Source organism: Sus scrofa, chromosome 15 (assembly GCF_000003025.6).
Source record: "Sus scrofa isolate TJ Tabasco breed Duroc chromosome 15, Sscrofa11.1, whole genome shotgun sequence".
Taxonomy (NCBI): Eukaryota; Metazoa; Chordata; class Mammalia; order Artiodactyla; family Suidae; genus Sus; species Sus scrofa.
The window spans coordinates 118,432,079-118,456,141 of NC_010457.5; the positions used below are offsets into that span (position 1 = coordinate 118,432,079).

The 24,063-nt window shown below is 42.0% G+C and overlaps 1 protein-coding gene across 3 annotated transcripts in view; it reads left to right on the top strand.

The window, feature by feature from the left end:
- The window catches only part of XRCC5 (X-ray repair cross complementing 5), a 97,032-nt gene extending 77,136 nt beyond the window's left edge, over positions 1 to 19,896 (top strand). For all 3 annotated transcript variants that reach the window (XM_003133649.5, XM_005672177.3, XM_013984470.2), the window contains 5 exons: positions 3,690 to 3,799; positions 5,401 to 5,497; positions 7,422 to 7,489; positions 18,807 to 18,881; positions 19,650 to 19,896. In XM_003133649.5, the coding sequence (XP_003133697.3) occupies positions 3,690 to 3,799; positions 5,401 to 5,497; positions 7,422 to 7,489; positions 18,807 to 18,881; positions 19,650 to 19,664 (365 nt within the window). In that variant the 3' untranslated portion in view covers positions 19,665 to 19,896. The remainder of the gene's footprint in view (positions 1 to 3,689; positions 3,800 to 5,400; positions 5,498 to 7,421; positions 7,490 to 18,806; positions 18,882 to 19,649) is intronic.

Here is a 24,063-nt window from a genome sequence, read left to right on the forward strand (position 1 = left end):
TGCTGCTGTGGCTCTGGCCAGGCCTGCAGCTACAGTTCGAATTGGACCCCTAGCCTGGGAACCTCCATATGCCATAGGAGCAGCCCTAGAAAAGACAAAAAGACAAAAAAAAAAAAAGACAAAAATCCCCAAACCCAGAACAGATGCTTTTGAAATCCAGAATAGGCATCCTAATTCTGAAGACTCCTTGAGATAAATGACAGCTTTTGCCTGACCTAGTATCCGAGATGGATGGTCCCGCCGATGACCATTTTTTATATTAGCTGCTAATGAGTATTACTGAGCCTCTGACTAATTCTGAAAAGCGTTTTGGTGAATTATAATTGGGGTTGTGATTTACTGAGTGTGAACACTGACAGGCCGTTCCTTAGCCCTATAATTGATGTAGACACAGAGAAAAGCACCCTAATAATCAGCATTTCCTTTATGAGTGATGGGGGAGAAGAGGGAGTTAAAAAGCATAATCCAGCCAAAGTGTATTATTTTTCTTGTCAACCATTTCTGCATTTACTTTTATTAAAAATGGCAGAGAAATGCTACCAAAGTTTGCATGGGAAGCCCCTTGTTCACATCTCATTCTGATATTCAGGTTATTAAAGTACCATCCATCACATCTACTCACTGGTGTTAAATGGTTCATTATAGTCAGTGAACCACAGAATAGGCTAGGTGGAGGGACAGAATCAGAATCGTGGGCTAGATGCCCAGGTCATGTAACTGATTATTTTGAGAAGGGTGAAATCTAGTTCTGTGTATTCATTGATTTATTGGAATTTTGGGTGTGTTTATCTATCTCTGTTCCTAAACTTTTTGGAGGAAAGGACAGAACAGTCTTAACATGTAAATAAGAAAACTAAATCCACATAGGCTTACAGTTACATAAGGACTCCATTCTGAAATGGAAGCTGGGTATTGAGATTACTACTTCCTTTTTCATACCATTACTGCACATGGGTTATTGGCTTTTGTATTTATTTTATTTTAGGTTTCTTTCAAAAAAATTTTTTTTTCTGTAAGGTGGCAGCTGGGTGTGTGTTTATTTCATCATATTTCAAGATAAAAATGGATCTAGAAGCTGTGTGTTTTGCAGAGCAGTTTGGTACTCTCTAGTTGTTTCATGGCCTCCCAGATCCAAAGACAGCCTAAGTGTCCGTCCTTAATCTCTCATGCTCATTATACTCTTTTCCTTGCAATCTCTAGGTAGTAATAATATGTAATATTTTTACTGCAATACTTTATAACTCGGCAGACAATTCTCTTCAAATAATTTCTTCTCTTAGTATTTGTTGTGCCATTTCCTCCTGGCTTTCTTCTGTCTCCCTGGCCATTTCTTCTTGGCCTCCTCTTCAGCCCCCTTTCCTCTATACAGCCTCGAAATGCTGCAGTTCCTTAAAGGCTTGGGCTTGAACGCTTTTTTGCCTACACTCTCTCTGTGCTGCCTCAGGCCCCTCACGCACATCGTTGGCTCCCTGTGGAACTCCCTTCCCTCCTGCCTTTTCCCGTTCAATTCTCCCTCCTCCTCTTTCTTCCGCGCTCCTTCCATGGACTGTATGTGCCGGACCGTGTGCTTTTCTCCAAATACAGCCTGTGCTTTCCTACCTCCATTCTTCTTACTTCTGCTCATTCTCTTTTTGCTGTCTTATAGCCAAAGTCAGCTTTCATCGCCCAGCAGAAAAGCCATGTTAAATCGTGAAGTTTTCTTATAGTCACCGAAGATTTTTAAAAACTCAGATCAGTTGATAGAGTTCCATACCACTGATAGCCCTTTTCACATATACCTCCTGTTGTTATTTGTGTGTATGTGTGTTGTCCTCTATTAGACTGTAAACTCCCCAATGGCAAAAATCTTATCTTCAGCTTAATTGTATCTCCTGTAGAACATAGCAGAGTATCTTCTATAAAGCAGTTACACACAATAATTATGTACTAGGCTAAATTAATCACTAAATCAAGCAAAGAGAAGTATTTACATTACAGCTTGCTAAGAGTCCTCATTCACATTTCAAAAGAAATGAGAAACTTGGTGTCTCTAGGATTATTACTCTTGGCCTATAAACACTGTTGTTTGTGCCAGGTCTGAAACTCTAAGTGAACTTTGTATCAGACTATCTAAGAAAGCAGGCTGCTTGAGCCATATAGGAAATATCAAGCATTTCTGTTACTTCACCTTTCCAGGCTAAAAAAGGGAGATAGTTTCTCTTGCTCTGAGCTTCTTGTTGATGGCTTCCTGCTATGCCTGCTAATCAGGGTTGCATTGTTTACCTTGTTTAAAAAGACCCATCCAGACATTTCTTCTCTCCTTTGAATTATAGTTGAATATTAATTCACTGCTGCAGGATACAGTGGTAAAGATTTCTGAAATTGCATGGAAGTGTTTCTTTAATCCCTCAGAGTTGGCTGAAAATGTCATTGAAATGGAGATCATAATCTCCTCATTGGTAGAAAAGATGAAATGGTTACTGGGATATTTTTCTCTTGCTGCAAAATTATTACATTAGGAAATACTTCATCCAGTTTTTCAATCCTTTCCACGTGCTTCAAGATCCTTAGGAAATAAGTAGATGGCACCACATTTCATGTCCTTCATGAGCATTGAGCAAGGCTCATGTCACATTGAGCCTGTATGGGCAAGCTTTGAAAGTTGTTTTCACTAGTATTGCATGCACACACACTGGCCACTCTGAGAATGCCGGGATGAGGCCATCACTATGGCAGACCTGCAGTCTTACAGTGTCTTGACCATTCAGCACAAATTGCTGAACAGGCCACTGGGGACTGGTTTCAGGGGGACCAGTGACAGTGAGCCTTTAGGCCATGACTGCGCACATCTCCTTAGTTTGTTCTTCCACAAGTATCACAGGGTCCATTTTGATCCTCAACTTAAGTTCCCTGATGACTTTATGTTTTTATTTTCCTCCACTTTTTTTCATGAAGAATGTTTGTTTGTTTATGAGGCATTTGCAGTCCACTTTGGAAACTATAACATTATTAATGTATTTCCTCTCTCTGTAGCGTTTATGATGCTGTTTGCTGACAGTTACTGTTTATTAAGTATGCATGGCTTTGTAGAATGCTAAGTAACTTAGAGACTGTTCCGGTTCAGCTAAGGGCAGAAGATATGTAGCAGTGATTTTCCATTCTAAGGGGATGTTATAAAATTAAGATGAGGGCTGGTCTTTTCTAATTTGACTTGTGATTGGTAGAAGATGGAATGTCCCTGACTCATTATTTTTCACCGTCTGACACTGTTTGACATTTATCCTGAGTGGAATTAGGGGAGGGAATAGAGGATCCATTTTCTATGACAGTATCAGGAAAGGATTTACTTACTCAATGGCCCTTAAATTCTGGGGTGGTGGGGGGAGGGGGGATGAAAAGCAACAGCAACAACTTAGTGTTTGAAATTCCAAAAGGAACATTTAGCCATAATTCTGAACATTTTAGAAATTTTATTTTTTGGCAAATGTCAATAGGTATTATCCAAACTTTAAGTATAGACTTTGGGAATCAGCATTTGGTATGTCATCTTTCCTTCCTGACCAACTCCTCACCAAAAAAAAAAAAAAAAAAAAGAATGGACCACCAGGTTCTTGAACCATAGTACCTTTTTATAGGCAAACAAGAGCACATACCTCTCTAACAAGCACCACTCCAGTCGATGAAAATAAATGTATTGCCTTATGTTCTAGCGAGTCACCAGCTAATAAGTCACATTGAACAGTTTTTGGATACTAACGAAACACCGTATTTTATGAAGAGCATGGACTGTATCAAAGTCTTCCGGGAGGAAGCCATTCAGGTAATGTGATCTTGTGTTCTTTTCCTAAATAGTTGACCAGCTTCACAAACCCTGCAAATAAGCCTGGGCTTTGGAAATCATCATACTTATTACTAAGAATAGCACTGTATGCCAGGAGAAGTAGAAGTGACTTACTCATTTCACTATCAGTGTCATTTCTGAGGAGGAATAAAGATGGGTAGGTAGTCTTATCCCTGGGAGTTAGCTTTTTATTCCACTATAGTCCTGGCCCTATGATTTCTATGTAGGGAACCAAGGAAATTTTTATTGTGTTATATATTCTGTTTGGCTAGCTATTTTAGGGAATGGATGGAAAATGTATATATATATATTTGTGTAATTATTAAGAAAGATTTTACAAAGACCAGAAGTAAGGATCTGAATGCCAAGAAAAAAAAGAACATTGAAAATTAATTACTCAGCACCCCCCTACCTTTTGAGTGTCAGGTTTTCTGTTTGTTTTAATAGAAGTACTAGAAAACACTTCTAAAAATCTTTCAAATTATTTCTAGGCTTTTATACATAAATTCTAGATAAGAGTGAGCAAATTTAAATTAAAAAGTATATTTTTAAAGTAGGCATAGTTGTAGTGTATGCTAGTTCTTAATGTGGGTGTGGATTAAATTTGCCGAGTCAGTGAACAAATTAATTCTTGAATTGTTTAAACAGTTACAAAGAATGATAAGAAAATGAGAAAAATGTTAAAATTAGAATGGAATAAAAGATTCAGAAGTAGATAATACAAATGCCCTATAGAGTCCACAAATTGACAAAGTAGAGTCAGTATAAGGCTAAAGGTGACGTAGACATGTGGAAGAGGATTTGCTTAGACGAAAAGGTAGTGAAATTGCTTTTTCGTATTTACCCCCTCCCATGCCTGCAGGCTGGGTGGAATGTCTGATAACACTTCTGTGCATGGCCTTTAGAGTACCAGGTCACTGGATTCCAAAACGGAGAGAGAAAGAGATGGAGGAGGGTCAGAACAGACTTTAGAGACATAGCAGTCTTAATGACCTTTTAAAACTAAATGTAAAAGAATGTACCAAAAAAAAAAAAGTTGGGAAAATGTAAATATTGACTGATTATTTGGTCCTGTTGTTCTTTTTCCTGAGTTTTTTTAAAAGTCTCTATATATTAGATACCACATACTGAGATGTTTATAAGTAGACTAACATGACTGAAATTTGTTTCAGAAGAGTCCAAGGGGTTTGGGAGGAGGTGAAGGTGTAGTGAAACAAGATGTGGCTGAGTAGATAATTGTGGAAGTTGGGTGATGGTACATGAGCATCCACTAAATAGTCTCTCTGTCTTTGCTTGAATTTATCTGTATTAAAACTTAAAAAAACAAAGCACCAGGCCATCAAAAGAAATTATGTGGCTAGGGAAATTTCTGTGCCTTCAACAGACAGAAAGATTTCTTTCTGGCTCTTAGCAAACGAAGCCAACATTTGAAATGTCAGTTTCCCATTTACCCAAGAAGAGCAGTGTATATATTTTTTATAAGGTGTCTTCATGTGTGTCTAATGGCGTTGATCTGGGATGCATTATGCTTCTGTATGTGCTCTGACCTGCCACCCCCTCTACCCCTGCTACCACCACAGTTTTCAGAAGAGCAGCGCTTTAACAATTTCCTGAGAGCCCTTCGAGAGAAAGTGGAAATGAAACAATTAAATCATTTCTGGGAAATTGTCATCCAGGGTAAGGTATCTTTTGTCTTTTTCCCCAAATATTTATACTTTTTTTCCCAAGTATAAATTCTAAATATGAATTATATTGTGGGATGCATTATGTGAAGACCTGATAACGTTCCGTGTGACTTTGGAAAGTGCTCAGGAGTCAGTGAACTAAAACACCGGCTTAATAAGCATAAATACAAAGTAATAAATAATAAAGTAAACATGTTAAGTTCCATCTTAAACTCTGTGCAGCGTGACCCTTTCAAATAGCTTGCCTTTCTGTTTGACGAGTGAAGAAGCTGTGTTGCTGTACAGTAGGAAATTGACAGAACACTGTAAACCAACTATAATGGAAAAAATAAAAATCATTTAAAAAATTTAAAAAAAAGAAGCTGTGTGAGCAGACATCACCCCCTTTCTCAGAAGATTCTTAGACCTTTCGGTCCAGTTAGATAAACTTTCACTGATCTCGACCATAGTTTGCCCTCCTCTGCCTTTCACTGCTGTGTTCTTGGGCTTTCCCTGTCAGCTGGCCAGCGTGTTCACACCAAAGCCTCTCAGTTCCTCACCTGGTCAAAGCGACCAGTGCACATTAAACACAGAAAGAGGGTAACTTATATTCTTTCAGTTTTCAGCTTAATGTTTGATTTCCTTCATGCCCTTTACTCATTTTCTTTCACCTGACATGATTTTCTTGCAGAACTGAAATGTAAGATTTTACCTGCTAAAAGTACATATTATGAAAATAATGACGTTGTGAAGTATAAAACTTTCACTGGAAGTAGAGCCCCCAAATTAGTTTCAACCTGTCTTTCTGTGCAAATTCTGTAAAAGGAGTTGCATACCTATCTATCCAGCTTCTAACAGGCAGCTTTTCATCACACAGGCAACCATTTCCCTGACAGTTAATTTTTCAGCCCTTTAACTTCTACTCTGGGGAGCAAAAGCAATTAGAATAGGTGGTGAATGGGGCTTACTCAAATCGCTTTTGTGTCTCTGCTGTCGACCCAGTTGATGAAAGAGATTGGTTTTGGTGTTTATTGAATGCCTCTAGCATATTGTTTGATGAAAAGCAACTTGCAGGACATACATGAGATACATATTTTCTGAGAGCCTGTATCCTATCAAGAGAATACATACGACCTGTGCCATTTGTAGATACAAATGGATGTTAAATGCATGTGCCTTTCTGAAAGTGTTTCATGCACCAGCCCTTTGAGGCAGAAGAAAATCTTAGGAAGAAGAGAAAACTAAAGGGTAGATTTTCTATCCCTGATTTGTCTCTCTGAGCTAAAATTGATGTACTGTGCTAAATAATAGACAATGCCATTGTAAGAGCATGTTTCCTCCTGACCTTAGCTCTCTTGCCATTCCATCAATAGTCAGTGACACCACTACACGTCTGAATGTCTTCAGATTCCCATATTTTGGTAGCTAGTGGATTTGGACCAAAGAATAGTCATTGAGTTATCATTTGTTTACTGAGGTCCTGCTATGTACTATGTTGAGGGGGATATAAAGATGAATAAAATATAGTCCCTGCCCTACAGGGACAGAAAAGTATAATCTGTTAGGAGATATGGACTGTGTACAAATAGTTATACAGGACACAGTATGATGAGAGCCATTTCCAAGGGATAAAACAGTGTGATCTGAGAATTCCAAAGGAGAGGTTCAATCAAGAGAGGCTCTGTGCAGCAGGCAGCGTCTGAGATATGGCCTTCATTTTATAGAAGCAAACATAAGACAAAGGGTAATTAATGTAAGATGAAAGGAATGATGTGAGTTCAGTGCCTTTAATAGAGTTTTATACTTTCTTATAGAGAAGTATACCTTTATAGTCCTAAAAATCTCCAGTCCAAAGATAGGATGAGGTGTGGTGAAAAGGAAGGGGGGATTGGGATTGATTCTGTTACTCAGATTTTACTCTGTGAATTACTTTTTAGATGGAATGACTCTGATCACCAAAGATGAAGCTTCTGGAAGCTCTGTCACAGTCGAGGAAGCCCAAAAGGTATTGAAGGGTAGCTTCCTGCCTTTAGATGAATTATTGCAGTGGATGTATTTTCTTGATGCCCATTCTTTCTTGAAGAAGTAAACTTCAAAGGACGACGAAATTAGCGTACCATTCTAATTTTAGTTTTCCATAGACTGTGAAGATGTTCCTAGAACTCACCTGTAACCTCAGCTTCAGTACCTCCAGAGCTCCCAGTCCATAGCACATACCATCCTTATGCACACCCTGGTAAAGGCTAGGAAATCCATCCAGCTCAGTGATTCCCATCTGGGCCACACTTTGAAGCTTTTTTTTTTTTTTTTTTTTTTTTTAATACTGATGGCAGGCACCACTTCCTCCCTCCTGAGATTCTGTTGCTCTGAGATGTGTTTGGGGCATGGTTTTGAGATTTTAAAGCCCCTCAGGTAAGAGTGCAGCAAGGTAGAGCATAAGCCACATTCAGGTGTTTACAGCAAAACACCCCATGTATGCAGACCCCATGAACTTCATATTGACACAGATGGTCGCAACACTTGGTGTCTTTCTGTTTGGTGTATCAGGTTCAGTTATGAGCCAAAAACATCTGTTTAGCTCAGTCGTCTTCACTAATACCTCAGATTTGTGATGAAATTTTAATGAAATTAAATTGAGTAGCTCAAAAGTATATGGTTCATAACAGTGTGGTTTACAGTCACTGGCCGATCTGGCCCAGCGCACAACACCTGGCAGCTGGCAGCTGTGTACTAAGCCTATGCTCCATGTGGGGCTTTGTGCTGAATCACAGGACTGTGCCCTGGCTTCTAGAAACCCAGACGGTTACAGGGTAGCAGAAGGAAGTGATGGAGACTCACAAATTAACCACTGAGCTAAGAGAGAGCTTGGTCTGGGGCTGGTGGGCAGGAATCTGTAAAGGGAATGGCAGAAACAAGGCTGGAAGTGTTCATCTATGGCTAAATTCAGCCCAGATTTTAAATACCTTGAATTTTCACCTCAATAAAAGCATTTGACAAAAAAATGTGATACCGCTCAGGAGAGAAGTTAGAATATTTGCGTTTTTATTAAGCACCTTGCCTGACAAAAGCATTTTGTTCAAGCACAAATATGGCACCTGCTTTGAGCACTCCAAGATGCTGATTGCTGTCTCAGAAGGCGTTCCACAGTGTCTCTACCCCCCTTCTGCTACAGTGACTACCGAGTACCACGGGCTTCAGAATGCTGTTTAACGTTTTGGTTTTATTTCTATTTGTTATTTTATGCAATAGCATGACAATGCTTCCCCCTTGAACTGGGGTATATCATTCAGGGCTCTCCAGGGAGACAGAACCAACGGAAGGGTGGGGGGAGAGGGAGAGACTGTGTGTTTGGAGGTGATGGGGATTGACTTATTGTAAGGAATTGGCTCACACAGTTGTGGGGGCTGGCAAATCTGAAATTTGTAGGGCAGGCCAGAGAGCTAGAAACTCAGGCAGGATTTCTCTGTTACAGTTTAAAGGCAGAATTCCTTCAACTGAGTGGGTAAGGCCTACCAGAATTATTGAGGGTAACCTTCTTTACTTAAAATCAGCTGATAACCAAATACCTTCACAGCAGCGTCTAGATTAGTGTTTGACACAACTGAGGACCAGCCTAGCCAAGCTGACACATAAAATCACATAAGGTGAAGGCTTATCACTGTTTTTACTAAGCAGGTAAATAAGTCAAGGCAAATAATTTAATTCTAGGCATTATTAAAAAGCCTATCATCCAGGGAAGAGCTGAGTACATGCTGTGGGTTTTGGAGGAAGAGGAGAGCACTGATCTGAAAAATGTAGTCTTTCCTGCCAGCAGTACATGTTTTCTTTTTTTTTCTTTTAACATCCACTGAGCTTTTATTCCAAGGAAATACACTAGATTCTGTACAACTAATACAATAGATTCTCTAACATCCCTATAAAATTCATATTAGCTAAATTGTATAGAAAAACAATTTTATTATCAAAATCATGAAGTACTTTGGCAAACTTGAAAGAATAAATAGAAGAATCAGATGTAATCAGAGTTTTTGCTCTAAAATCCAGGTTTCCATATAACTCCAGGACATAGAAGGTCTAGTATTGAATTATAATTTTTCTACCCATTAACCTTGAGATGTTGCACAGGTCACAGCCAAATTTGTACTCTCTGTGGTACAAAGATTTATTCCTTCCATTAGGTATATCCTCAGCAGTGAACTTAAGCTAATGTACATTCAATGAAGAAGTGACAAATATAAAGCATTTTGTATTAGTTTAAGAAAATATTATCCTATCATTAAAAAAAAAAAGTGGGAGTTCCCGTCGTGGCGCAGTGGTTAACGAATCCGACTAGGAACCATGAGGTTGCGGGTTCGGTCCCTGCCGTTGCTCAGTGGGTTAACGATCCGGCGTTGCCGTGAGCTGTGGTGTAGGTCGCAGACGCGGCTCGGATCCTGTGTTGCTGTGGCTCTGGCGTAGGCTGGTGGCTACAGCTCCGATTCGACCCCTAGCCTGGGAACCTCCATATGCCGTGGGAGCGGCCCAAGAAATAGCAACAATAACAACAACAACAACAACAACAACAAAAAAGACAAAAAGACAAAAAAAAAAAAAAAAAAGTGGGAGTTCCCGTTGTGGTGCAGCAAAAACGAATCCGACTAGGAACCATGCAATTGTGGGTTCGATCCCTGGCTTTGCTCAGTGGCCGTGAGTTGTGGTGTAGGTCGAAGACGTGGCTTGGATCTGGTGTTGCTGTGGCTCTGGCATAGGCCGGCAGCAACAGCTCTGATTAGACCCCTAGCCTGGAAACCTCCATAGGCTGCAGGTACAGCCCTAAAAAAAAGACATAAAAATAAATTAAATTAAATCTAAAAAAAGTAAAATTCCCCTCCTTTTTTTCCCTTTGGCTATATAATCATATGCTTATTTAAGTAATGATGACCTGGGGTTGCTTATTTCCATGCCAGCAGTACATCTTAACCAAGGGTGTTACAGCTACATGAATCCAGAATATTAGAGAAGAAGGAAATCTAAGAAGGGATAATGTGCTTTTTGCAAATGTCTGGGACTTAGTCTTCCTTTCAAATGCAGTATCATCTTTGGAATTTAAGGGCATAGCACCAAACCATCAAGAATTTTCAAGTCTGACACAACCTAGAATAGATTTACAAGGAGATCCTGCTGAATAGCATTGAGAACTATGTCTAGATACTCATGTCGCAACAGAAGAAAGGGTGGGGGAAAAAACTGTAACTGCAATGTATACATCTAAGGATAACCTGACCCCCTTGCTGTACAGTGGGAAAATAAAGACTAAAAAAAAAAAAAAAAAAAAAAAAAAAAAAAAAAAAAAAAATTCAAGTCCGGTGACGAAGCTGCAGAGAGGCATTCACTTAAGGTGCGGTGTCCTTACACGATTCTAACATCGGCAGAACTGATGTCAGTTGATGACAACTCCAGAAATGTTGCCATGTTTGATTAGGGAAAAAATGTAAACAGAGCAGCGTGGAGCCCATTGTTGTGATCCACCCTCGGCACAGTCCATCGTGTCTGACTTCACAAAAGATGATGCTTTTGTGTCTGCTTGATATCATATGAACATTTCACTTTGTTCTTCAGGATGAAAACCTAATCCTTTATATTAAAATGTCCTGGGATTTCCCATTGTGGCTCAGCAGGTTAAGAACCTGACTAGTATCCATGAGGACGCAGGTTCGATCCCTGGCCCAGCTCAGTGGTTAAGGATCCAGTGTTGCCGTGAGTTGTGGTGTAGGTCACAGACGTGGCTCAGATCCTACATTGCTGTGGCTATGGTGTAGGCCAGCAACTACAGCTCCAATTCCACCCCCAGCCTGGGAACATCCATGTTCTGAGGGTGTGGCCCTAAAAAGACAGGAGAAAAATAGAAAGAAAGAAATGTCCTTAAATGGCACCTGTTGATTTTGGGGGGAAAGAGTGGCAGGAAGAGTGACATACAGATAAATAATGGGGGGAATTAGATTCTGGTTCCTTGTGCTTTTACTCGGAGAAACATGCTTCAGCTTTTTCTCTTACCCAGGTTACAGAAGCTTAATCACTTTTTTGACCACACATTGCCTTCAGAGTAGGTGTTAAGTTTGGTCACTTCCCAAAGAAACTTGGCTATAATCAGAATTTGAAGAACAATCCTCATAGTCTATTTAAATTCTTTCAAGATAGAGTTCCTGTTGTGGCTCAGTGGTAACGAATCCAGGATACATGAGGGATGAGGGTTCAGTCCTTGGCCTCGCTCAGTGGGTTAAGGATCCAACGTTGCCGTGAGCTGTTGTGTAGCTCACAGATGCGGCTCGGAGCTGACTTTGCTGTGGCTGTGGTGTAGGCTGGGGGCTGTAGCTACGCTTCAGCCCCCAGCCTGGGAACTTCCACGGGTGTGGCCCTAAAAAGACAAAAAAAAAAAAAAAGAAGAAGAAGAAGAAGAAATTCTTTCAAGATAATTTACCGTAAGTTATTTAAAGTTAGCAAGCTGTCACATTATTGCTATTAAATGTTGATGATTTGAAAGGAAATAATTATCCCAGGGATATCTATTTTCAGTGAAAATTAAACCATAACTTTATACTGTATAAATGTACATCTTGAGAGCTGTTTCCCTCCAGTGTATCCTAGAAATGGGTGGATTTTATGATTTTTTGAGAAATATGTCAGCCTTGCTGCAGAAATAGAAAGTTCTTTCATAACATAAGCTTAGTCACTTTTCGTTTCAGTAACTGCTACTTCTCATTTAATTTTAAAGCCAAACATAAATATTACCCCACTTTTACGTTCATTTTTACTGTCTTTACAACCTGTCAATTCTTTCACTTAACTTTTCTGTTTCTAGTGGTTATCGTTAGACATGCTATTAACATTTCATTTTGGTAAGGTCTTTTTTATGTATCATTTCTCCACTTTTACTTATTTATATTTATTGAGGTAACATTAGTGTATAATATTATGTAAATTCCTATCTACAGTATTATATTTTGACTTCTGTATACATCATAGGATGCTCACCACCTAATTTTTAGTTTCCACCTGTCAACCATACAGTCAGTAGACCCCCTTTACCCACTTTGCCCTCCCCTTCCTCCTCCCCCTCTGGTGACCACTACCCTGTTCTCTTTATCTCTGTGTTTTTATTTGGCTTGTTCATTTGTTTTGTTTTGTTTTAATATTCCACATATGAGTGAAATCACACAGTATTTGTCTTTCTCCATTTGACTTATTCACTTAGCATAATACTCTGAAGGTCCGTAATTCACAAAAATATATGCGCTTCTGTGTTCACCACAGCATTATTTACGATAGCTAAGATATGGAATCAACCTAAGTGCCTGTCCATGATGAATGGGTAAAGAAGATGTGGTAATCACATACAATGGAATGCCATTCGATCATAAAAAGGATGAAATCTTAGAGTTCCTGTTGTGGCTCAGTAGGTTAAGAACCCGGCTAGTATCCATGAGGATACAGGTTTACTCCCTGACCTTGTGCAGTGGGTAAAGGATCTGGTATTGCTGCAAGCTCTGGCATAAGGTTGGAGATGCAGCTGAGATCTGGCGTTGCTGTGGCTATGGCTTAGGCCAGCAACTGCTTCTCCAATTTGACCCTTAGCCTGGGAACTTACTTATGCTGCGGGTGCAGCCATAAAAAGAAAAAAAGATGAAATCTTGCCATTTGCAACAACATGGATGGGCCTTGGTAGCTCCTATGCACCATTCATCTGTCAGTTCATTCACAGGACATGGCCCTGTGGTTGGTCGGAGGTATGCCTGTTTATCCTGGCATATTCCAGGAGCATCTGGGAACCAACATCAGTGAGAGACCTAGACTTGTGAAAGGTCAAATAGGCCAATTCTTCATTTGAAGTTTATCTTCCTTATAAAGATAAAAAAAAATTTGTTTCTCTTACTAACTCATATTAGGGTCAGAGCAGTTGTTCTCAGCCAGGGGTGATTTTGTTCCCCTGGAAACCTGAGCGTTGTCTGGGGATGTTTTTTTTGGTTGTTCCAACAGGGGGTGTGCTACTGACTGCTAGTGGATAGTGGCCCCCCACAGGGAGGGATGCTGCTGCTGAGAATAATTTAAACAGGTCAGATCCTTAACTAAGGCAGAGGATATTGGCTGAAGTTGTGTAGAATTTTACTCAGTTGGAAGGGATCCTGATGATCTCCTAGCTGAGTTGTTATTTTTAAAACTGAAAGCTTCCAAGGAAGGCTGATACAGAAAACAAGAGAGTGGTGATGCTTCTCACTTTAGGGGCAGTGGGTGCAGCAAATCAAGAGAGCCCAGGCCCAGGGGACTCAGAAGAACACTCAGGACCTCAAAGAACAAAACCTGAAAAAGACTGAGCTAGTCCAAACTCCTTATTTTATAGATGAGGAAACTTGGGGCTCAGAGACATAAAATGACATGTCTGAGATCTCAGAGTAACTCACTGGCCAAGAACCCAGTTGTAGGTCTGACCCCTGGCCCTCTGTTCTTTTTACTCCATATTAAGAGCACAGAGAGGACAGAGGGTCTGTTCCCACGGCTTTGGAGTTTTGTTTCTCATGAGATTCCAGGAGGCTGAGTCTGTCTAAATAATCATTTGACACAAACTCTATGAGGGAAAAGAAAGCATCATTTTAGCACTTGTTTTCCTCGTAGCTGCCTAATCTCACCTTCTTTATTATTGTTGACATTTACTGATTTTTTTCCATCTTAGTATTATATATGTTCAAAGCTTAGTGATCCGGTCATCTTCCAAATGCATCTAGAGAGGTGAAGTTGACTTGCTCAGTGTCTCACAGTAAGTTCATGGCTAGCTGAATTGACTAAACCCCAGACCCTGGGCTCCGCCTGTATTCATCTTCCCACCACACCATGGCCACCTCTCCATGCCTCCACTTTAGCGTGCCACCAGCCACATGGTCGTAAAGAAGAGATGCTTATGCTTCCTCTTTCAAAAGTACACCCAGTTTTCTGTGTATAAGAGATATCCAGAGCCCTGTGAAAATTATAAGATAAAATTTAAGAATTATTTCCTGGGAACAGTTTTCTCTATCTGCTGGCCCCTGCTGGACTCCATGACATTTTCCTTTGCTCGTTTCCACTTTCCTTTTCTGCCGTAAATCTCTAGTGTGGTTGTTCTATGTGCTAGCACAAGAAAAGCAATAATTAAAATACCACAGTATTAACCTATATTTGTTTAGAGCTTGATACTTTTAAGATATAATTTAAAAATTTTTATTGATGTGGAACATACAGTAAATGCACAACTATTAACTGTATAGACTGATAACGTTCTTACATATTTGTGTATCTGGGCACCCCTACCCAAATCAAAACAGAATCTTTCTGACACCTCCCAGAAGGTTCCCTAATACTCTTCCCACTCAGAACCCCCAAGATAACCAATCTTCTGACATCTGTCGCTTGAGAGTAATTTTGCCTGACTTAGCCTTTATATAATTGGAATCATGCCTTTTACAATTCATCTGTGATGTTAAAGTTATTCTTTATTATAGCTATATAGTATTCCCTTTTGCGGTTATACCACAATTTATTCATCCATTCCCCTAGTGATGGACATTTGATTGTGTCCCAGCTTTGGAAATTGTAAATAAAAATACTGTGGGTATTCTTATATGTATCATTTGGTGGATATACGTTGGATATATTTCTAGAAATTGGAACATAAAACCTATAATACTGCAAAGCATGTTCGTATACTTCATACAAGTCCATGAGATAGGTAGGGTCAGAAGTAGTATTCCTATTTTATTTTTGAGGAAAACTAGTTATAGAAAGGCCAGGAAGCTTGCCCAGGGTTACTGAGGAATGGATAGAGCTTAGGTTGTGGTTCTGTTCTGCCACACTAGTTTGCAGGACTTTTCTGCTAAACTGCATTGCCTTTATAGCATGAAAATAACACGAATGAAACCTAGGTATATGTCATTTTAGACAAAATACATGCAAACAGACTTTCATTATTCCTGATGCTTTTGTACATCTGGGTTATGGGTGATTCTCTGGAATCACTTGGTGGTGTTGGACTCAGCCTAGTGGAAGCCGTGTGTTTTTGATTTGGGGATTGGTCAGGGCCTGAACACAAGCCAATTTTTAGTTTTTAGTCTTATGGAGGAATAGGGCTATAAGCTCCTTTTTTATTTTTTATTTTTTTTTTTGGCCCAAGGAAATCTGAAGTTCCCCAGTCATGAATTGAACCCATGCCACAACAGTGACAACACTGGATCCTTAACCGCTGGGCCACCAGGGGACTCCCTGGAAGCTTCCATACAGAGGTTATTGATATACTTTCTGTGCTTGTGGCCAGGATTGTATTTCAGTGTACCTGAGAAGTAGTAGTTTATCCATTTCATAAGGATTTCCAAATAAGGAGGTTCTTTCTTGGTAACCCCAAGGTGGTGATGGTGGTTTGAGGATGGAGGACTGTGTCACCCAAGTGTCCTTTCTATTTATTCCCTGCTTTTTCAGCATATTGCAGAGAGAAAGAATACAAGGAAAGTTGAGAGTTGACTCATGCCCCTTTCTGCTGTGTTCAGAGAATCTGTTGCTTTTATTGAGAAAACAGGCCAATCATTTGAAGTCTCTGCTTTATCTCTAGCTTCCCTGTCACGCACAGCCTGGAAATTACTTGCAGTGAAGAACTCTGATGCTGAGGAGTGATAAGTGTAAGAGATCAGCCTCGCCTGGGGCTTTGGGAAGGATAATTGATGGCAGCCCAGCTTTTAGCCATAACTTGCTTACGCAGAAATGTGAAGCAGATCTGTCAGGAATCGGTTGCAGATGTTTAGCATTTGATGGAAATGAAAGTTTGTTTGCTGCCGTTCCTCTCTTCCTAGCAACTTGGCCTCATCTCAAGGATGTGCCATTTGTGTTTAATTGTATATACCGTGGTCATACTGTGCAGACAGTCCTATCTTAATTTATACTGTAGTCCCAGTGTGAAAGGGGCTTTGCCTTGAGGGACGGAACGGGACTTGGAGCTTTTAGAGGCTGGCTGCCAAAAAACGTTCATAAGTTTCTAGATCCATTAGTAGGTACCTACCAGGTATCAGGTTTCTAAGAGATAATAAAAGATATAGTGGACGACAGAACCACTGAGACCATGGAGTTTGTGTTCGAAGGTACCAGTCATTTGTGGACTCCCAGAGGTTGCCGGTAAAACACAGTTCTACTTTTTATTCTCTTCATCCCAGCTGGATAAGCTTTGTCCTTTAAGCTTATAGCCGTGGTGTAGAGAAAATCATGTGGGGGTTAATGATGGTGAGTAGGAGAGGAGAGGAACAAAATAAAAATCCTTTTCAATGTTGATAATAATTAGAATCATAAAGATTAACAAGAATCTAAGAGCAGAGTTTAATCTTTAGACATAAACCATAAGCAAATGCCTATGGATTTCTTATTCATATATCTCTCTTTTTTAAAAATTAATTAATTTATTTTTGTCTTTTTAGGGCCCCACCTGCAACATATGGAAGTTCCCAGGCTAGGGGTCCGATCAGAGCTATAAGCTCCAGCCTATACCGCAGCCACAGCAGCAAAGGATCCGAGCCGCCTCTGCAACCTACACCATAGCTCACGGCAACACCATATCCTTAACCCACTTACTGAGTGAGGTCAGGGATTGAACCTGCATCCTCATGGATGCTACTCAGATTCGTTTACTCTGAGTCACAATGGGAACTCCTGCTTATTCGTATATATCTATGTGGCCCTCAGATATCTTCATTAATAATCAACCAGAATAAATAAATAGAATTAATGATATGGAAGCTGCATTATAGTTCTATTCTAGACTTTGCCCCCATTGCTAGGATTTTCTGTCTCCTATACCGTGGATTCCAAGTGAGGAACCCAGTCCAGTTTAGGGTCAAAAAAGGCTCTGGAAAGATTTATAAATGTCCTTAGAAGAAGATGAACTCCTTAATCTCTCAGTCAAAATTGAAGTTAATGAATGATAAGGTGGTTTTGACTGAGGGGAAGCAAGTCCAAGAGGGAGATTGAGTCAAGAACAAACCGTCATGGCCATGTCCATGGTGCTCACAAGGCCTTAGTTCTGCAGATGTGGCCTACTCTTGTCAATCTGTTTCCTGCGTGCGAGTTTCTGCACATGAGGAATGGAAGGAAATGTAGCACTTGCTTCCTGAGAGTTGTACACAGCCTAGTGTTTGGACAGTGACTTTGACTTGTGATTTTGTGTGTGTGTGTGTTTTGTCTTTTTAGGGCTGAACCTGGAGGTTCCCAAGCTAGGGGTCAAATCAGAGCTGCAGCTGCTGACCTACGCTACAGCCATAGCAATACGGGATCCAAGCTGAGTCTGCGACCCACACCACAGCTCACGGCAACACCGGATCCTTAACCCACTGAGCAAGGCCAGGGATCAAACCCGCATCCTCATGGATGCCAGTTGGGTTCGCTAACCGCTGAGCCCCCACGACGGGAACACCTGACTCGTGATTTTTTAAGGGGATATATTTATACATCTTAGGTTTCAAAGGCTTCAGTTGTGTCCATTGTACCATAAAAATCACAGGAATGTATAGGGAAAGCAGTTCTTGTCATCTTTTCACGTCGAGCAAGTGAGAACATTATGCCTGAGTACACCTTCCTCTCTTGGATGGAGACTGCTACGGGAGCGAGTGGGGTGGAGGGCTGGCTCACTGCCACATGCTCTGAGCACACTGACCCTGAGGAAGCTAACCGGGAGGGAGAGGGTGCTTTACCTCCCACCTCCCTTTTTAAAAACACTCACTCCTGCAGGCTTGTCTCTGCCACCATTTTAAGCATTTATGCTACCCCCTGGTGTTAGGATGGATACGTGGTTGATAGAACGAACCTAGCTCTTGGATGCAGTTTCTGTACGCCTTAAAGGACAAGAGTCCCCATTGCCATCTCTTGGAGGAACAAGGTGGAGGAATGTTCAGATCATCTTCAGGGGCGCTCACAGCTCTTTTGAAATCTGACTTGCATTCCTAGATCCTTGCAGACATCAATTCAGGGCCCTTGCTTTCCTCTAATGAGCCCACAGATCCCCTGTGGAAGCAGAAATGGAAGTATCAGGTGTCCTCAGTGCCTGACGTAGGACCTTCCACATGCTCACTGCTTGGCGAGCCATGTCATTTCCTCCTTCTTCACAAGCATTATCTCTGTGAGCAGGTAGTGTGGACTATTCCACCTTGAAATTGGTCCTCTCATCCAGAACCAGGCAGAGGAGCATGTGTCAAGATGATGTTTCTTTTGGGCCATTTGCAGGGGTCTTTCTGTCAAAGGCAGCAAAAAATGTCCTTTTGGTATCATGCCTGACTTTCTATTCACAGTTTCTGGAACCTGAAGAAAATCCAAATGAAGACACAGCAGCCATGCTCGAGGAGGGTGGTGACGTAGATGATTTGGTAAGTACTCACTACATACCAGGTGTTGTAATGATTGACCCTGCCGAAGCTGTAAATACCGCCACAAAACCTGCTTATCATAGACTTGCTTCTTATGTGTGTTTTAATTTCTAACACACCGCAGGCTCTCTACACTCTCATTTATTGTCATTATACGTTTAATCAGATAAGTAATTTCATAATGGATGCCTGTGCTCTGTGGTTTTTTTAAGTTTATTGTTCATTCAGCTTAATCCTCTTTTTTGAAGGACTGAAAAGAGCTGGGGAGGCTATTCCTTTAGCAGCAAAATGTCATAATTTGCAAATTGTTTTCAACCAAAATAAGCACTACAACATGCAATTTGTGTGGGTGACAAATAAAAACAGCCTTTAAAAAGCCTAATTCTTAAATGTTCTCAATTAACTTGATGTAAATAAAATAGGCTGATAGGCATTTGGGGATTTCTGGACCTTACCACACTACATCCGGATGCCTGGGAGGCTGTTGGCTTTTGTATCCGTCTTTCATGTGTGGAAACTTGCTGCCTTTAAATTAAGCCTCACATGACAGCAGTCCAGTAAAACTTTCAGCCTTTTTGCGGAGAGGTTCTTAGTATTGAAACGAAGAGATACTTAGAATTGAACTCCTGAGATAGTCAGCGGTGAGTAAGCGTGCAGGTCCTCGCATGCTGCCAGTGAAGAGGACCGTCGTCACCACACCCTCTCCCCAGAGAAGCAGTGCTTGGAGTCGGCCTGCTTCCCTTCTAAGTGTGTTTTGCCTGTTCACAGCTGGACTTGATATAGCTCGAGGCTGTGTGGGGAATCTCTGAGAGTCGCCATCACTGCAGTGCTGCAAGTTCTATACGGAACAACCTGGAGACGGCACCTCAAGCAGAACCTGAAGCCCTGGAGATGGTCCCTGCAGGTTACAGGGACATGGATCTGCCAGCTTCCTGTGGAATGAGTACAAACATATAGAAGGGATAATTTAGACCCCATCCAAGTTTATAAAGAGTCATTGTTATTTTCTGATTAATTGGTGTATTATTTCTTTTGTGGCCTTTTTTTTTTTTTTTTTTTTTGCTTTTTAGGGCTGCGCCCGAGGCACATGGAGGTTCCCAGGCTAGGGGGTCAAATTGGAGCTGTAGCTGCTGGCTTACACCACAGCCACAGCAACTCAGGATCGAGCTGCGTCTGTGACCTACACCACAGCTCAAGGCAACACCGGATCCTTAACGTGCTGAGTGAGGCTAGGACTCAACCTGCATGGACACTAGTCAGATTCGTTTCTGCTGAGCCACGATGGGAACTCTCTCTTTTGTGTTCTTATTGATCTCAATATATTATGCATGTGTTTTGAAGTTTCTGGAAAGTGGATTTCATCCTGACCCGGTATGTGGGTGAGGATTGCAGCCTTCATGAAAGTTACCTCATCCAGAACTGTGGCGTGGCCATTGGTGAGTTTCTCAGTCCTCCCCAGGAAGTCTCCCCATTGTCTGCTCCTCTATCAGCATCACAGCTTATTCTGATCAAATGGTGGCATTAGTTCTACCAGCAGAAAGCTGGCTTTGGAAAATCATGGCTAATCATGCATCTTAGCATCCCCATAAGTCATCCTTGATTCATTTCATTTTGCAGACATTAATGATTCCAGGCAGAGAGAGGGGAGGGGTTCACTCTGGGCCTTTACAACATCCCCTTATACTTGCACCCTTGCGTCAGTCTTATATACAAGTGCCCATTTAAAGCAACCCCAATGAAAGATGTCATATCTTACTGTCCACTTGGATGGGTAAGGCCAAGGGGAGGTTTGTGACTTGGATAAAATGGAAACATTTCACAGAATCAAGAGGGAAACTTTGTTTTCTAAATTCTACATGATTCCTACCAGGTCCTCCTGGCAGCACGAATCAGTGGAGTTAGGATAGCCTCGTATGCATCCCTTGTTTTTGACAAGGACGGCAGTTGGGGGATTCTCTTGTGGAAATGTCAGTCCTTCCATCAGACCATGAAGAGTTTGAATCAGTTAGTCCTTTGTGATACTTTTTGGTTTATGTTACATGCAGTGAGATTATTTGTGCTTCCTCTAACTCCACTTTTACATAAATGATCTGAATACCTGAAAGAAGTGAGCATAACAGGTTCAGGAGAGGAAGGACTAAATGAGCCATGTCATCTCTAAATCATGTGGGCAGAGTGTATGCCCTGTGTGGATTTGGTCAGAACATACTGCTGAGAATGGATGAACACACTAGGGTCCCATTTCCCTGAGATGAGACGTGCCGATCTGTAGAACACTTGGTGTCCTGCCCCATAGGCCAGCAACATCATCAGTCCGCCACAGGCTGCTCCTCAGAAACCCGCTAGTCCCACAGGTGATAGGCTCGTGTGGGGGTTGGAAGTGGCTATCGGCCCTGTCGCCTTGGGCTTCTGTGCCGCCAACAGTGACAGGCGTATAGAGGAGGTAAAGGAGGGCCTCCACCCCACTCACCACCCAAGTGGCCCCTTGAGGGTATGTGTTGCCTCCACCCCCACCATAAGAACTGCTGTCTTAAATGCTGAAGTTTGATCCTTTGCCAGCTAATTTACATATGAAATTTGGAATCTTGGAGCATTCTTCAGGAAGCCATGCTGGGCAGTGTTTTACCTAGTCCAGGATGGTTTTTGAAAGCAAATGAACGCATTAATACTTCTATGGATATGAACTGTGCTAATGACTAGCTTTGTAACTAATTTTGATTCAGACAACAGATACTCTATTTGGTTCACTAACTCCCATTGGCCTCACTTTGTATTATCTCCCAGCTGTTCTAGGTTTAGCACACAAGCTGGTAGCTCAGTCAGAGTAGAGGCTGTGTGGGTGAGGAAAGGAACGCTAGGCTAGCCCAGATTCTCAGTGCAAGTTCTCCCTGTTGGAGCCAAATACACAAGGAGCAAACAGCAAGACGACATCGGGAATGGCTAGGTTGTGGCTCATGGCTTAGGTTTGTAGTCTGCCTCCTACATCCAGATCTTGCCACCAACTGGCTGCAGTGCCTGGGACAGAGCAAGAATATCTGGTTGGACCTGCTCGGAAAGAATAGGGCTGGACTGGCTGCCTGGAGTAGAGAGAAGAAGTGCATGTGAAGTTTAATGTACTTAAGATCCCTAAGAGATAAGATCGAGTTGCCAATCACATTTGTAAGTCCTCTTCCTGCAGCAGCAGGATGGCCTGGGAGAAGGCAGGACCTTCCCACTCAAAGGGGGTTCATAGATGGCTTTGCAGGAGCAGCTTGAATAAGGGGAACGGGTGCTGCCCAGGACGTAGAGGAAGCAAGCCCAGACCCATGTGCCAGCCTCACATTCACAGTCCCCAGGCCCTCCGCCTTTGCGCTACAGCATGTGGGTGGGTAAGGACACTGACAGGGTCGGACAGACCCAGAAGAGGCCTCGACCGTCACGTCCCAGCTCGGGTGAGTCTTTGAACTTCTCTAAGCCCCTCTTACCTTTTCAGCATGCTGGGAACTATAATAGCCCTCACAGAGTGATGGTTAGGATTAAAGAGCACATAGTGTGATGGCAGGATGGGGACGGGATATAGGAGGAAGAGGACGTCCTGCAAGGGAGGCTCGAGAGACCGCAGAGGTGGTGGTGGTGGTCTGGCTAATCACCAGCCTTTGTTTGGACGGATGTTCTGTTATAAATGAGGCCGGAGTCTTAGAGATGGAGGTGGGTGGAGAGGAAGGATGGGCAGCTGGCAGGGAGGAGAACTGGGAGTAGGGCAACACAGGCAGTTGGGGGGCATGTTATTCTTAGTTTTTTTCCTGTGTGGCGTGTCAGTGAATCCTCATCTCCCCACGAAGTATTCAGGGAAGTCTCTGTTTCTCCCTAATGTGTTTGGAGTTGGTTATTTAGGGGGTGCATGTAAGTGTGAGCTCTCTGACCTGCCTCAGGGAGGGCAAAAGTGAAACGGGCTTCCCACGGGGAGTCCAGTCATCTCTGGATTACCTGGATGCCTTGTTGCTACAACCTGAGATCATTCAAACAGGGGTGGCACTGACCTCTACTGCTTGGGTCACAATACACGTGACTTAAGCCTATGCCTCCAAGCCCTGATTTTATGAGCAAAACCAAACGTCTGTGTAACTACTCCCCTTTCAGAAGTGAAAACAATAAATGAACTCTGTTCTTGAAAGTAACAGCAGATAACAACTTGGCCAGGAAAGCACAAAAGGTAGTGTGTGTGATAACTTTGTCATTGGTTATAATTTTAAAATCGCTTTCCAAGCTGTTAGGCTTGCATTTTATTAAATAAGAGAAATTGAGGCAAGATCAAACACACTGCGGAAGATTCAAACACATTCCATGTGGCCACATGGCTTTGTTTATGTAGCAGGATTCCGTGCTGGTCACTAGTGGTGAGACTGCCCCAGTGAGGGATCTCCGGCAATTTCGGAAACAGGAAAGAGATGCTTTCCTGTTCTGGTGGTCCACACACTGGATTTGAAACAGTCCTACTCAGAGGGACAAAGGGAAGGGCATGGTGAACCCCTGGCAAAGCCAATCTTTTTTTTTTTTGTCTTTTTAGGGCCACACCCAAGGCATATAGAAGTTCCCAGGCGGGGTCAAGTCTGAGCTGCAGCCATGGGCTTATGCCACAGTCACGACAATGCCAGATCTGAGCTGCATCTGCAACTTACACCACAGCTATAGCTCATGGCAATGCCGGATTCTTTTTTTTTTTTTTTTTTTTTTTTTTTGTCTATTTACTATTTCTTGGGCCGCTCCCACGGCATATGGAGGTTCCCAGGCTAGGGGTCGAATCGGAGCTGTAGCCGCCGGCCTACACCAGAGCCACAGCAACGCGGGATCCGAGCCGCATCTGCGACCTACACCACAGCTCACGGCAACGCCGGACCGTTAACCCACTGAGCAAGGGCAGGGACCGAACCCGCAACCTCATCAATGCCGGATTCTTAACCCACTGAGTGAGGCCAGAGATCAAACCTGTGTCCTCATGGTTACTAGTCAGATTCGTTTCCATTGGGCCACAGTGGCAACTGGCAAATCCAATCGTATGTAACGTATACGTGGCATTTCTCTGTCTCCACCCCAGTAAGATTAGAGGTTGAAAAAAAGGTGTCCATTTCTTATAGTCAGCATTGACAGAATTCTGCCGAGGGTGGGGGTAAAATGAAGTAATAAGGCACTTCTGGTGCCAGGT